The 14673-nt window shown below is 54.7% G+C and overlaps 1 protein-coding gene across 1 annotated transcript; it reads left to right on the top strand.

Moving 5' to 3' along the window:
- Positions 1-2532: 2532 nt before the first annotated feature.
- On the top strand, positions 2533-12328 carry ATP6V1B2 (ATPase H+ transporting V1 subunit B2). Its single transcript, XM_039716324.1, has 14 exons — positions 2533-2664; positions 5138-5193; positions 5806-5904; positions 6579-6672; positions 6768-6845; positions 7335-7474; positions 7579-7680; positions 8151-8248; positions 8887-9010; positions 9495-9645; positions 9903-9985; positions 10068-10172; positions 10643-10772; positions 10868-12328. The coding sequence occupies exons 1-14, from the start codon at positions 2556-2558 to the stop codon at positions 11002-11004; spliced, it is 1506 nt and encodes a 501-aa protein (XP_039572258.1). The 5' UTR covers positions 2533-2555; the 3' UTR covers positions 11005-12328.
- Positions 12329-14673: the final 2345 nt, after the last annotated feature.

Below are 14673 nucleotides of genomic sequence, written 5' to 3'. Positions count from 1 at the left end.
CAGACCCGTAGTTTAACGTGTCCAGCACAAGCCCCGTCCCTTTCCCTGCCCCGTGGAGCGGAGGAAAGGAGGGAATTGTTCTTACCCCGGGAATTGTCCCACCCCGGTGGCACCGGGAGCCGCTGCCGCCGCTCCCAGCTCCGCTCGCGCGGGTTCGGGGGAGGAGTGGCCCCGGCCCGCGGGTGGCACCGGAGCCTCGCCGCTGTCCGGGAGCTCCCCGCGCGTCAGAGGGGCCGGGCCGGGGCAGGAACGGAGATCGGGGATCCTGCGGCGGGGCTGGGCACCGGGAATGAGCCGGGATGGGCACCGGGAATGAGCCGGGAATAGCCCGGGATGGGCACCGAGAATAACCCAGGATGGGCACTGGGAATGAGCCGGGGTGGGCACTGGGCACCGGGAATGAGCCGGGATGGGCACCGGGAATGACACGGAATGGGCACTGGGCACCGGGAGTGCACCGGGATGGGCACAGGGAATGTCCCGGGATGGGCACCGGGACTGCTCCGGGATGGGCATCGGGAATGGCTCGGGATGGGCACCGGGAATGAGCCGGGATGGGCACCGGGACTGCTCCGGGATGGGCATCGGGAATGGCTCGGGATGGGCACCGGGAATGAGCCGGGATGGGCACCGGGAATCCTGCTGGGATGGGGCACCGGGAATGCTCCGGGATGGGCACCGGGAATGCACCAGGATGGGGCATCGGGAGTGACCCGGGATGGGCACCGGGACTGCTCCGGGATGGGGCACCGGTATCTCTGCCGGGATGGGGCACCGGGAATCCTGATGGGATGGGGCACCGGGAATGACCCGGGATGGGCACCGGGAATTGCCCGGGATGGGGCACCAGGCACCGGGCACCGGGTATGACCCGGGATGGGTACCGGGAATGCTCCGGGTTGGGCACCGGGAATGCCCAGGGATGGGCACCGGCCACCAGGAATGACCAGGGATGGAGCACCGGGAATCCCTTGGGATGAGACACCGGGAATGCACCGGGATGGGGCATCGGGAATCCTGCCGGGATCGGGCACCCGTTCCGGGATTCCCGGGATTCTGGAGCACCGGCGCTCCCGCCTGTCTCGGGGTTCCGGAGCTCTGGGGCGCTGTCCCCAGCCGCTTTCGGTCCCCGCTGTCCCCGGGGCTGTCCCGGGATGCTCGCTCTCTGTCCCGGCAGATCCGGACGGGCAGTGCCCCTCTCTGTCCCTCACCACTCCTGTTTCCCCAAACCTCCGAGCCCTGGCTCCGTGATTTCCCTGCCAAAGCCCGAACCGGCTCCATCCCTCACCCAGGACACGGAGATTTACCGCGGGGAGAGGGAATAAATCCTAAATGCATTCCCACATAAATCTGCCACATCAACGCGGGGCCATTCCTCTGCCAAAGCTGCCCCAACCCCCAGATGAGCACATTCCTGCCGGGAATGTGAGCGTTGGAGCGGGATTTTGGAGCATTTTCGTGGATTTGGGGAGCGGAGGGCACGCGGCGGGGCTGGAGCGGGGCAGCAGCACCCTCTGCTGCGGGAGCGCGGAGCTGCCGCCGCGGGAGCGACCCCGTTCTTCCCTTTTTTCCTTTTTTCCATCTCTTTTTCTTCATTCAACCCTTTCTGTGCAGTTATCTGTTCCTTCCCCTCCGCCTCCTCGCTGCCCCGGGCAGGATCTCCCGGATCTCTCTGCAGATGTTTCCCCCAAATATTTCCAGTTCTGAGCCAGCAGGAGCGGGGGATTGATTTAAAACCCCAATCCCTTCTGTCTCACTCCTCTTTCTCGCTTTATTTCCCTCTTTCCTTTTGCTTTTTATTCTTCTTTTTTGCTATTTTTCTGTCTCTTATTATTTTAATGGGTGTTTTTTTTCTTCTTTCCTTTTCCTTGTTTTCCTCTTTTCTCTTGCCTTTTCTCCTCCTACCTTTCCCTTTTTTTGACTTTTCATTTTTTTATTCTTATCCATTAACCCCTTTCCTTCCTCTTCCTCTTCCTCTTCCTCTTCCTCTTCCTCTTCCTCTTCCTCTTCCTCTTCCTCTTCCTCTTCCTCTTCCCATTTTCCTCTTCCTTTTAATCTTCCTTTTCCTCTTCCCTCTTCCCTTTTCCTTTCCCTCTTCCCATTTTCCCTTTCCCTTTGCCTATTTTCCTTTTCTTATTTTCCTTTTCCTCTTTTCCCTTTTTCCTTTTCCCCTTTTCCTTTTCCTTTTCCTTTTCCTTTTCCGCTTTCCATTTTCCTTTCCCCTTTTCATTTTCCTTTTCCTCTTTTCCCTTTTTCCTTTTCCCCTTTTCCTTTTCCTTTTCCTTTTCCTTTTCCTTTTCCTTTTCCTTTTCCTTTTCCTTTTCCTTTTCCTTTTCCTTTCCATGGCTGGCAGGGAAACCTCCCACTTCCAGCACCGCTCCTTACTGGCCCAACTGGGTTATTCCCTTCAGGACCTGGGACAGCTCCGGCCCCGCCCCTCCCCGCCGGTGGGCGTGTCCCGCGCGCGAGTGGGCGTGTCCCGCGCGTCACTGGGCGTGCCCCTCTCCGCGCTATAACAGCGCATGCGCGGCCGCCCCCTCAGCAGCCGGTCCAACATGGCGGCGGTGCGGGCGCTGCGCGGGGCCGTGAACGGCGCCGGGCCCGGCGGGCCCCGCGAGCAGGCGGCGGCGCTGACCCGCGACTTCCTGTCCCAGCCGCGCCTCAGTGAGTGCGGGCCGTGCGGGGGAGCCCGGGGGGCTGCGGGAGGGGGGATCCGCCCGCCTCGGGGGCGCAGCTCCGGGCAGGCCGCAGCGCCGGCTCGGCCGCCCCCTCAGAGCAGCCCGGGCTCGGGCTGTAATTAACACCGTAATTAACGTGGGGACACGGCCCGTCCCGTGTCGTTCCGAAAAGCCGCGGTTTGTTCCGGGAGCTGGGAGTGGTGGGGGTGGGATGGAGTCTGTGTTTAACAGAAATGGAGAAATCGCGTGAAAAAGGGGAAATGCGGGGCTCTGGTGAAATCCCTTTGTGGCAGCGCGGTGCGGAGGGATCAGAGCGCGTGAAGGTGTTTTTGCTGGCTGCAGTCCCGCAGAATGGCTTTACCTGGGCCCTGAGAGGCAGCGGGACCGGCAGGGCTGCCCCGGGTCACGGAGCCTTTGGGGGCCAAAGCCGTCACTGCAGTTCCGGGCTTTGCCCTGGGGCCGAGGCTCCTGGCACGGCTGGGGCCGAGGTGGCTCCAGCGTTTTCCGTGCAGATTCTGGGTTTTCCCTGAGCTGGGGGTGGGGAATGTTCTGGGCTGCTTTGCTTTGCCGTGGAGCTGCCCGAGAGGCTGATTGAGGAAGGAGAGCTCACGAGGCAGTCACGGGGTGAATGCCTCACCCGGGGTCAGCTTTTCCACTCCCTGTATCCTGGTCCCATTGCTGATTATCCCAATCCCACTCCCTGTTCTCATCCCCTAGATCCCATTCTCACTCCCATTCCCTGTTGCCATTCCCATTGCCACAGTCCCAATTATCCCAGCCCCATTCCCTGTATCCCCTTCCCAATATCCCAATCCCATTCCCTGTTACCAATGCCATTCCCTATATCCCAGTTCCCAGCCCCATTCCCTGTATCTTGATCCCATTCCCTGTGTCCCATTCCTATATCCCAGTCCCATTCCTGGTTCCCAATCCTCTTTCCTAATGCCATTTCCAGTCCCTTTCCCAGTTCCCATTCCCTTTATCCTGGTTCCTTGTCCCATTCCCTGTTCCTGTTCCCAATGCCGTTCCCATTCCCAATCCCATTCACCATTCATAATCCCATTTCCTATGTCCTGTTTCTAATCCTATTCCCCAATCCCATTCCTAGTTCCAAATCCTATTCTCTGTGTCCAGGTTCACATTCCCCATTCCCAATGTGATTCCCCATTCCTAATCCTGCTCCCAATCCCATTCCCTGTGTCCCATTCCTTCTGTCCTGTTCCCAATCCCATTCCCCATTCCAATCCTAATCCCAATCCCATTCTGTCCTGTTCCCATTCCCTGTGTCCCGTTCCTAATCCCATTCCCAATCCCATTCCTCGTTCCCAGTCTGATTCCCCATTCTTAATCCCGTTCCCAATTGCATTCCCTGTGTCCTGTTCCCATTCCCCGTTCCCAATCTGATTCCTCATTCCTAATGCTGTTCCCAATCCCATTCCCCATTCCAATCCTAATCCCAATCCCATTCCCCGTTCCCATTCCCCCCCCCGAGCCGTTTCCTCCTCCCGGCTGCTCCTCGTGACCCTCAGGGGGCTCTGACTCAGATTTCCCTCCCTGGGGCTCAGCTGATGCCTTTTCCCTGAGCTGACAGCAAAGTCCTTCCTGGGAATCACGGACTCATGGAATGGTTTGGGTTGGAAGGGAGCCAAAGCCCACCCAGTGCCACCCCTGCCATGGGGACACCTGCTGCTGTCCCAGGGGGACACAAACCCCTCCAGCCTGAGCAGGGAATTCCTGTCGTGGGGAGAACACTGGGATCGTGTCAGTGTCACCTGCAGGGAGCAGGAAAATGCTCCATGAATTCTTGTCATGGAGGATAAACACTTGAATTCTTGTCCTGGAGAGGGAAATACTGGGATTACAAAAGTGTCACCTGTAGGGAGCAGGAAAAATGCTCCATGAATTCCTGTCATGGAGAATGAACACTGGGATCATGTCAGTGTCACCTGCAGGGAGCAGGAAAATGCTCCATGAATTCTTGTCATGGAGGATAAACACTGGGATCACCTCTAGGAGCAGGAAAAATGCTCCATGAATTCCTGTCATAGAGAATAAACACTGGGATCACTTCTGGGAGCAGGGAAAATGCTCCATGAATTCCTGTCATGAGAGGGAAACACTGGGATCACCTGCAGGGAGCAGGAAGAATGCTCCATGAATTCCTGTCAATGAAAGGGAAACACTGGGATCGTGTCAGTGTCACCTCCAGGGAGCAGGAAAAATGCTGGACACCCAATCCTGTCCCTCATCCTCCTTGTGGAGCTCCTAATAAACAGAAATCAGGTCCCAAATCTGAGCCTGATGGCAGGGATGGAGTGGGAAATGGGATGTGGGAAGGGATGGAGTGGGAAATGGGATGTGGGAAGGGATCGAGTGGGAAATGGGATGTGGGCAGGGGTGAAATGGATTTTTGGGTGTTCCTGAGGAAGTGCCTGACTCCTGCCTTGTGTTTTTTGCAGCTTACAAAACCGTGTCGGGTGTGAACGGGCCCCTGGTTATCCTGGACCAGGTTAAGGTAAATTCTCAGCTCTTCATGGAGATTTTGGGGGGCGAGTTGCCAGGAAAAGCTGGGAAAGGTAAAATCCAGACTGCTGGGGAGTTCCCCAGAGCCATTTTGGTACATTTCTGACTGCTGGGATGAATGGGAGTGTGGGAATTCCTCTAAGGCAGGAGGGAAGGGAGAGCTCCGGGAAGGAAGGGAAGCAGAGTTTGAGTTTTACCCAAGCCCTGGAATGCTGATGCAGTTCCAAGCTGAAGTGAAGCTGTTTGCTTTGTTTCCAACCTTTCTGTTTCCACATCAGTGCCCTGCAAAAGGAAGCTGTGGAAACTCCTGGCTTCTTTTCAGGCTGCTCTTAAGGGCAAAGCTGCTGCAGGTATTAATTCTTGTGCAGAGGCTGCACTGGAGCTTTCTGCCACTATTTGGAGTTTTTAGAATTGATTCTGGCAGCTCCAACCATCCAAATATTATTTATTCCCACAAAAATAACTTTAACCTGGGTGATTCCATATCCTGGGCAGGAGTTTGGTTCTGATGATGAAATTATTCTTAAAACCTGAGTGGTTTGCAGGCTGGGAGTGGTGATTTTTGTTTGCTGGCTGGAGTTTAATGCTTTTTCTGCCCCCTCAGTTCCCCAGGTACGCCGAGATCGTGCACCTGACCCTGCCCGACGGCACCAGGAGGAGTGGGCAGGTGCTGGAAGTCAGTGGCTCCAAAGCTGTGGTTCAGGTAGGAGCAGGAGGCTCTTTTCCCATCATTGATTAATCAGGATGAGCCCCAAACCAAATCAAACCTGTCAGGAGATGTGTTCTTTTTCAATGGAAACAGCAAATCACCTGCTTGTTCCCAGGGCAGGCAGCATCGATAATTTTAGGAGATTTCTGGCAGTGCACAGTGACATTTTTATTTCCATCCCCCCTGGATGTATTTCCATCCCCCCTGGATGTATTTCCATCCCCCCTGGATGTATTTCCATCCTCCCCTCGATATATTTCCATCCCCCTGGATTTATTTCCACCCCACTGGAATCTTTTGCTGCTGGATTAAAGGAATCCCCAGGAATTTGCAGTGTTGGATTCCAGATCAGCCCTGTGCTAAATGGGTGCTGGTGTTTCTCCTAAAAAACTGTTTCTTGTTCACGTTGTTGCATCTGAAGGACTTGGCAGGGGGAAACACTTGAGATCAAAGGAGCTGCACCAGGTTTGGTGTTGTTGCTGATAGAATTATTATTTTTTTTTAAATCAGGGTTTTGTGGTGTTTTCCACCAGCTCTTGAAGCTCTTTCCAGAGCAGCTCCTGCTTTGTGCCCTGGGGCTGCAGGTGAAGCAGCATTCAGGAGTTACTTTGTGGAGCACAAAACTCCTGTCCTGTGATTAATTTTTCTTTTTCCTGCTGCATTTGCAGGTATTTGAAGGCACTTCAGGGATTGATGCCAAGAAAACCTCCTGTGAGTTCACCGGGGACATCCTGCGAACCCCGGTCTCGGAGGACATGCTTGGTGAGGATTTGCCTGTGGATGTGAGCAATGAGCAGATTTATCCAAAATTAACTGCTTTTCACAATAATTCTCCTCTTTATTGCTGTTTCCTATAGGCAGAGTGTTCAATGGGTCAGGAAAACCCATCGACAGAGGCCCCATTGTCTTGGCTGAGGATTTCCTGGACATTATGGGTTTGTTTATAATCCTTTTCTGAGGGGGGGTAAAGTCAAACCTGGTGTGTTTCAGCTTTCTGAAGTTCATATATTTGAACACAAAGGCTAACTCTATGTATTAGAACACAAAATCTGACTTGGGAGGAGCTTCATCTCATTTTTGAGTATGTGTATGGCACCAAATTCTAATTAAATTACCCAAGTGCAGGGAGATAAGGGAGCAGAAAATTTTCTGCACTGTTTGAAAGATGCTCTTTGTTACTTGTAGACTTAATTCTACAACACCTAAAGGTGAAATGCTGATAACCTGGCAGGGTTTTAAATCATTTTTACCACTGACATGAACATTTAACAGCAGTCCTGGGCTCTGGAAGGCTCAGGTGTGACCAGGTGCAGCTGAAGATCTGTGGGTGTCACAGTGGGGTTTGTACCCATTTATCAGGGTGTTTGATAAAGCTCCCAGCATGTCCAGGGAGTAACATTGTGTTCTCTCCAAAAATCCCACAGGCCAACCAATCAACCCCCAGTGTCGGATCTATCCAGAGGAAATGATCCAGACTGGGATTTCTGCCATAGATGGCATGAACAGTATTGCCAGGGGCCAGAAAATCCCCATTTTCTCAGCTGCTGGGCTGCCCCACAACGAGGTGAGGCCTCAGAGCTGCTCTGAACCTGGTGGGAGCCAAAACCAAATTTAATTCTGGGCTGTGGGACAGCATCAGGTGCAAACCCTGGGATATTTCTTGCCTAGATTGCTGCTCAGATCTGTCGCCAGGCTGGCTTGGTGAAGAAATCCAAAGATGTGATGGATTACAGCGAGGAGAACTTTGCCATCGTCTTTGCTGCCATGGGGGTGAGCCCACGGTGCTGGGGGAAGGTGGGGCTGGAGGAATCAGAGAGATTCTGAGAGTGGCTGAAGCCTGAGCAGCTTTTGTGTGTGTGGAATTAAAGAATGGGTGAAAATCCCAAAGGCTGGAATCTGCCTCAGGAACAGGCTGCCCAGAGAAGCTGTGGCTGCCCCATCCCTGGAAGTGTCCAAGGTTGGATGAGGCTTGGAGTGCCCTGGGATATTGGGAGGTGTCCCTGCCCATGGCACTGGAGAGGTTTTTGGGGTCCCTTCCCACCCAAACCATTCCATGATTCCAGCAAAGTGTGGCTGATCAGGATAAAATATCTCAGACTTGCTCTCCAGCCTGGAGTTCCTCACTCTGGGAGCATAGAGGAATCTGATGGATGGAGATCTTTGCTGTGGGTTATTAATGAGCTCACCAGCCCTTAATTGGCTGGGAAATGTGCCAGGTCAAGCCCAGAACTGTGCTTTAGGTGAACATGGAAACCGCTCGCTTCTTCAAGTCGGACTTCGAGGAGAACGGCTCCATGGACAACGTGTGCCTGTTCCTGAACCTGGCCAACGACCCCACGTGAGTGCCACTGCCTCAGGAGAGAGCAAACCTGCTGGGGACATGGAGCCTTGGGGGGGCTTTGTGCAGCTGCCACTTGGGGTGGCGTTTGGTGGCAGCAGTGCTGCAAGTGAGATTGTGGTGGAGCTCTAGGTGCAGTGGTGCTGGTGGAGCTCTGGGTGAAATTCTGGTGGAGCTGCAGGTGCAGTGGTGCTGGTGGAGCTCTGGGTGCAATGCTGCTGCTGCAGATAAAATGCTGGAGCTGCAGGTGCAGTGGTGCTGATGGAGCTCCAGGCACAGTGGTGGTGGAGCTCTGGGTGAAATTCTGGTGGAGCTCCAGGTGCAGTTGTGCTTATGGAGCTGCAGGTACAATGGTGTTGCTGCAGCTGAAATGCAGCTCCAGGTGCAGTGGTGGTGCAGCTGCAGTGCTGGAGCTGCAGATGCTATGTTGCTACTGCAGCTAAAATGCTGCTTCAGGTGCAGTGCTGGTGCAGCTCCAGGTGCTATGTTGCTGCTGCAGCTAAAATGCAGCTCCAGGTGCAGTGCTCCAGGTGCAGTGGTGGTGCAGCTGCAGGTGCAGTGCTGGAGCTGCAGGTGGTGCCTGGCAGCTCCGTGTGGCCCCCAGGTGACCCTGGCAGGTGACAGCAGTTGTGTTGCAGCATCGAGCGCATCATCACGCCCCGCCTGGCGCTGACCACGGCCGAGTTCCTGGCCTACCAGTGTGAGAAGCACGTGCTGGTCATCCTGACAGACATGAGCTCCTACGCCGAGGCTCTCAGAGAGGTGGGTGGGCCTTGAGGTGTTAATTAAATTAGTGTGTGTGTGTTGGCAGAAAGGGGTGCTGTCAAGTGAGGAGCCAAGCTGCTGCTCGAGCTGTTGGAGTTAATACTCGTTGGGATGGTTGGGAGCAGCCAGGGAGGATTTTAGCTGATCCTTGGTTGGCTGGGGTTTATTTCACTGGTGGAAATTCCACCCCTGGAAGTGTCCAAGGCCAGTTTGGACAGAGCTTGGAACAACCTGGGGCAGTGGGAGGTGTTCCTGCCATGGCAGGGGTGGGTCTGGATGATATTTAAGTTTCTTTCCACCCCATAACTCCATGAATCAGCAGTTTGATACCCTGATTCTGGAATTGCCTTGCTCTGTCACACAAGGCTGTGCTGCCAAACACCTGAGGGGGTTTGTGTGGCTGCACATGCCCTAAGCCCGGGCAGACAGCAGCTCCCTGGGCTGGGTGTGGCTCCTTGAGGACGTTTTGTGGCTGCCCCAGGTGTCAGCAGCTCGGGAGGAGGTGCCTGGGCGCCGTGGCTTCCCTGGCTACATGTACACTGACCTGGCCACCATCTACGAGCGCGCGGGGCGCGTGGAGGGCAGGAACGGCTCCATCACCCAGATCCCCATCCTCACCATGCCCAACGACGGTGAGTCACAGCCAGGGCCTGCCAGGGGCTGCCCTGGGGGCACCCAGCAGCACAGGAGTGCTCTGGCCTTTAGGTTTCCTTCTTATTGGCTGCTTTCTGATAAAAATGCTTTGCCCTTTGAGGGCTCAGCCTTCAAGAGCACTTGGGATTTGTGGAGGGAATAATTGCTGAAGTCACCTGGCAACAAAAAGCTGCAGCTCAGTGCTAAAATTGATATAAAAGGGCAGAAAAATTTCAAAACTTTTTTTTTTTCACAGATATTACTCATCCCATCCCTGACTTGACTGGATACATCACTGAGGGACAGATCTACGTGGACAGGCAGCTGCACAACAGGCAGGTGTGTGCCTCAGCTCTCACGAGGTGCTTAGGGTTGTTCTGATTTTTAAGGATTCCTGTTAATTCTGGGTGTTTCCCCCCAGATTTACCCCCCCATCAACGTCCTGCCCTCCCTGTCCCGGCTGATGAAGTCGGCCATCGGCGAGGGGATGACCAGGAAGGACCACGCAGATGTGTCCAACCAGCTGGTGGGTACAAAACCCCTCTGGGAACAGGGGCTGCCCAGCCTGGATCAGCCAGGATCCAGAACATTCCTGAGCCTGTTTTAATGCCTTGAGTGTTCAGTGGGAGGTTTTGAGTTGGACGAGGATTGTGGATGATTAGAGAGGAGGGAGCAGCTGAGCTGTGGGTGTTCACCTGGAGAGACCTCAGGGCCACTTCCAGGGCCTGAAGGGAGTCCAGGAGAGCTGAAAAAGGATTTGGGAAGAGGGGTGGAGGGACAGAACACAGGGAATGGCTTTCCACAGCCAGAGGACAGGGACGGATGGGCTATTGGGAAGGAATTCCCAGAGGAGCTGTGGCCGCCCCTGGATCCCTGCAGTGCCCAAGGCCAGGTTGGGCTAAGCTGGGACAGTGAGAGGTGTCCCTGCCGTGGCAGGGGTGATGTTTGAGGCCCTGTCAGCCCTGCCAGGACCCCTGAGCCCTGTTCCCCTCCCAGTATGCCTGCTATGCCATCGGCAAGGACGTGCAGGCCATGAAGGCCGTGGTGGGGGAGGAAGCCCTGACCTCGGACGATCTCCTGTACCTGGAGTTCCTGCAGAAGTTTGAGAAGAACTTCATTGCTCAGGGTAAGGCTGGCAGCAGCTCCCAGCGGGGCAGGGCTCGTGCCAGGGCGTTCCCTGTGGCACTCCCTGCCCCACGTGCCCCCGGGCTGTCCCTGCAGGGCCCTACGAGAACCGCACGGTGTTCGAGACCCTGGACATCGGCTGGCAGCTGCTCAGGATCTTCCCCAAGGAGATGCTCAAGAGGATCCCCCAGAGCACGCTGGCCGAGTTCTACCCTCGGGATGCCAAGCACTAGCCTGGCTCCCCGTGCCCCTGCTCCGTGGTTTGGTTTCCTTTTCCATGTGTTGGTGTTTCCCTGTCGCCCTCCCAGCTCCACCCAGCAGCAGGTGAAACTTGTGGCAGTGTTCCCACTGAGAGCAGTTTGGAAAATATCCCTTCTCCCACAGCCTGCATCTCCAGGAGGATGCTCTGAAAACGTGCAATAGCCACCACGAGGTTTGGGCTTTGAAATGAGCCTTTTGTGGGGTTCTCAAGGCTGAGCATGGCCAGAAATTGCAAACCTTCACTTTGAAACCATGGGGTAGAAAACATGAGAGAGGAAATGTGACTTGCAGGACAACAGTCCTTGGTGAAAAATGCAGGTTTTTAACCAGGGCTGCACATTTTGAAAGGTTTGTGTGAACTGAGGATGTGGAGGTGACACTGGGGACTTCCCCACCTGCAAAGGTGGAAAAGTCCTTGTCCTTTCAGAGGACAAAGGCCAGTGAGGTGCTGCCTGAAAGCAGCAGGATGAAGTTCAATTATTGAGTTGCAGGTTTTAAATTGAAGTTTGCAGGGTAACTTTCCTCCTTCCCCTTTTTCTGGTTGGATTCTGGAGATGCCAGACAGAACCAGCAGCTCAGTCTGGGCTCAGGAGTGTCACCACAGCTGTTGGTGGTTCAAGGCTTTGTGCTGCTGCTGAGGGGATCCTGAGAGGTGAAAACCAACCTAAAACCTGGCCTAGGTCTGCTGCTGTGAGCTCAGCTTTTAAACCATGGCCTGTACACACAAAGCAACAGGAGTTAATAATAAAAAGGCAGCTTTTAGTGTGAGAGGATATTTCCAACCTGCTCCAGGTGTGCTGGGCCCATGCCCTGGCTGGAGCTGTTGTGGTTTGCACTCCAGGCACAGATTTGCCTCAGCCCTGAGCTCAGCATTCCCAAACTCTGCAATCCTGGCTGGGCAATTCCGTGTTGTTCCTTTTCCAGCGGGTTCAGCTGAGGCTCTGGGCCCACTGCTGCTGCTGCTGGCACAATTCCATGCTTTTTCCAGGCTTTCCTGTAGTCTGAGCTCTGGGCTGGCTCAGCAGGGCATGTTGCACCTCCCTGCACGTCTGGGAAGGTGCTAACATGACTGGAATGTGCTAATTCCAGCTTTCCCTGACGTGTCCATGTGCAGTTCTCTGGTTTGTTCCGTGTTCTCTGTGGCTGCAGCAGCGATTTTCTTCCAGTGCATTCCACCCAAAGCTGTGTCCAGTCTCTTTTTCCCGAGGTCAGGATGGGAGGGCAGAAGCGTTGGCATGAAAACACTTCAATGTAGAAAAATCTCTAAATAAATTAAATATGGAAGGTGTTGAAAAACAGGAGCTTTTCTGGGGGTGGAAATTCACTCGGGCTGTTCAGCAGGGTGTTCCTGTCCCTGGGCATGGAGCAGCTTCAGTGTGGATTAAGGGTCACTGGAGCCTCCCCCACATTGTCCTTGGAGCCTGAGGAGGAGGAGGGTCTGACCTTCAGCCTCAGTCACGGGGAAAGGCTTTGCAGGAATGTGCAGGGAATGTGATCCCTGTGTCCTCACCTCCCTCCCTCTGTTCCTGGGGGAGGCTTGGAAACCTTAAACTGCTGGAAAAGGAGCTTCAGGCCCCCCTCTGGCTGGGATTTTGGGAGTGATCAGCAGTGGGGTGGGGGTCAGTCAGTGACCCCAGCCCCGAGGCTCTGGGCCCACTGCTGCTGCTGGCACAATTCCATGCTTTTTCCAGGCTTTCCTGTAGTCTGAGCTCTGGGCTGGCTCAGCAGGGCATGTTGCACCTCCCTGCACGTCTGGGAAGGTGCTAACATGACTGGAATGTGCTAATTCCAGCTTTCCCTGACGTGTCCATGTGCAGTTCTCTGGTTTGTTCCGTGTTCTCTGTGGCTGCAGCAGCGATTTTCTTCCAGTGCATTCCACCCAAAGCTGTGTCCAGTCTCTTTTTCCCGAGGTCAGGATGGGAGGGCAGAAGCGTTGGCATGAAAACACTTCAATGTAGAAAAATCTCTAAATAAATTAAATATGGAAGGTGTTGAAAAACAGGAGCTTTTCTGGGGGTGGAAATTCACTCGGGCTGTTCAGCAGGGTGTTCCTGTCCCTGGGAATGGAGCAGCTTCAGTGTGGATTAAGGGTCACTGGAGCCTCCCCCACATTGTCCTTGGAGCCTGAGGAGGAGGAGGGTCTGACCTTCAGCCTCAGTCACGGGGAAAGGCTTTGCAGGAATGTGCAGGGAATGTGATCCCTGTGTCCTCACCTCCCTCCCTCTGTTCCTGGGGGAGGCTTGGAAACCTTAAACTGCTGGAAAAGGAGCTTCAGGCCCCACTCTGGCTGGGATTTTGGGTGTGATCAGCAGTGGGGTGGGGGTCAGTCAGTGACCCCAGCCCCTTCATCACCCCTGGGCAGCTTCCAGGCTGAGGTGAGGATGGACCCTGGCCCAGCTGGGGACAGCCTGAGCCTGCACAGGGCCCTGGAGAACCTGCAGTGGGCAAACCAAAGCCAGGAATGCCCAAGTCAAACCTGGAAATGAACAAACCAAACCTAGGCATGGCCTAAGCAAAAGCAGGAATGAGTAAACCAGGAATGACCAAACCAAACTCAGGAATGGCAAATGTGGGAATGGGCAAACCCAGGAATGACCAAATCAAACCCAGGAATGACCAAACTAAACCCAGGAATAGCAAGCCCAGGAATGACTAAGTCAAACCTGGGAATGCCCAAATCAGGAATGAACAAATCAAACCCAGGAATGACCAAACCAAACTCAGGAATGGCAAATGTGGGAATGAGCAAAGCTGGGAATGGGCAAACCGAGGAATGACCAAACTAAGCCCAGGAATGACTAAGTCAAACCTGGGAATGCCCAAATCAGGAATGAACAAATCAAACCCAGGAATGGAAAACGTGGAAATGAACAAACCCAGGAATGGGCAAACCCGGGAATGATCAAACCAAACCTGGGAATGATCAAGCCAAGCCTGGGAATGCCCAAACCAAACCGGGGAATGCCCAAACCAAGCCCGGGAATGATCAAACCAAACCCAGAAATGGAAACCCGGGAACCGGGGACTGCCCAAACCAAGCCCGGGAATGGTCAAGCCAAGCCTGGGCATGATCAAACCAAACCTGGGAATGATCAAACCAATCCCGGGAATGATCAAACCAAACCCAGGAATGCCCAAACCAAGCCCGGGAATGATCAAACCAAGCCTGGGAATGATCAAGCCAAGCCCGGGAATGCCCAAACCAAACCCGGGACTGCCCAAACCAAGCCCGGGAATGATCAAACCAAGCCTGGGAATGATCAAGCCAAGCCCGGGAATGCCCAAACCAAACCCGGGACTGCCCAAACCAAGCCCGGGAATGATCAAACCAAACCCAGAAATGGAAACCCGGGAACCAACACCCCAAACCCCGCTTTGGTTCCTCTCCCCGCAGCCCCTGGGGCTCAGCACGGCGATTCCCCCGCGCTGCTCGGTGCTGCGGGCTGAACAAAGGCTCTGTGGCTGTCCGTCTGTCCCTGGCAGTGCCGTGACAGCTCCTGGCACGGCTGTGTCGCGGCTGGGGCCGGGGGACAGCAGGTACCGGCTCAAAGGGCCGTGCTGCTCTCGCAGCTGCCGCGCCTTTCCAGGCCGGCTGCTTTTTTAAATTCAGATTTTTGATCCCATAATGAGTAACGAGCAGC

This window comes from Passer montanus, unplaced genomic scaffold (assembly GCF_014805655.1).
Source record: "Passer montanus isolate IOZ18808 unplaced genomic scaffold, ASM1480565v1 scaffold101, whole genome shotgun sequence".
Taxonomy (NCBI): Eukaryota; Metazoa; Chordata; class Aves; order Passeriformes; family Passeridae; genus Passer; species Passer montanus.
This window is presented reverse-complemented; position numbering and strand designations above follow the sequence as displayed.

Coding starts and splice junctions, on each gene's coding strand:
- ATP6V1B2 (XM_039716324.1), top strand. CDS start 2,556: ATGGCGGCGGTGCGGGCGCTGCGCGGGGCCGTGAACGGCGCCGGGCCC. Junction 7,475..7,578: donor CTGGGCTGCCCCACAACGAG/GTGAGGCCTCAG, acceptor TTTCTTGCCTAG/ATTGCTGCTCAGATCTGTCG. Junction 9,011..9,494: donor ACGCCGAGGCTCTCAGAGAG/GTGGGTGGGCCT, acceptor TGGCTGCCCCAG/GTGTCAGCAGCTCGGGAGGA.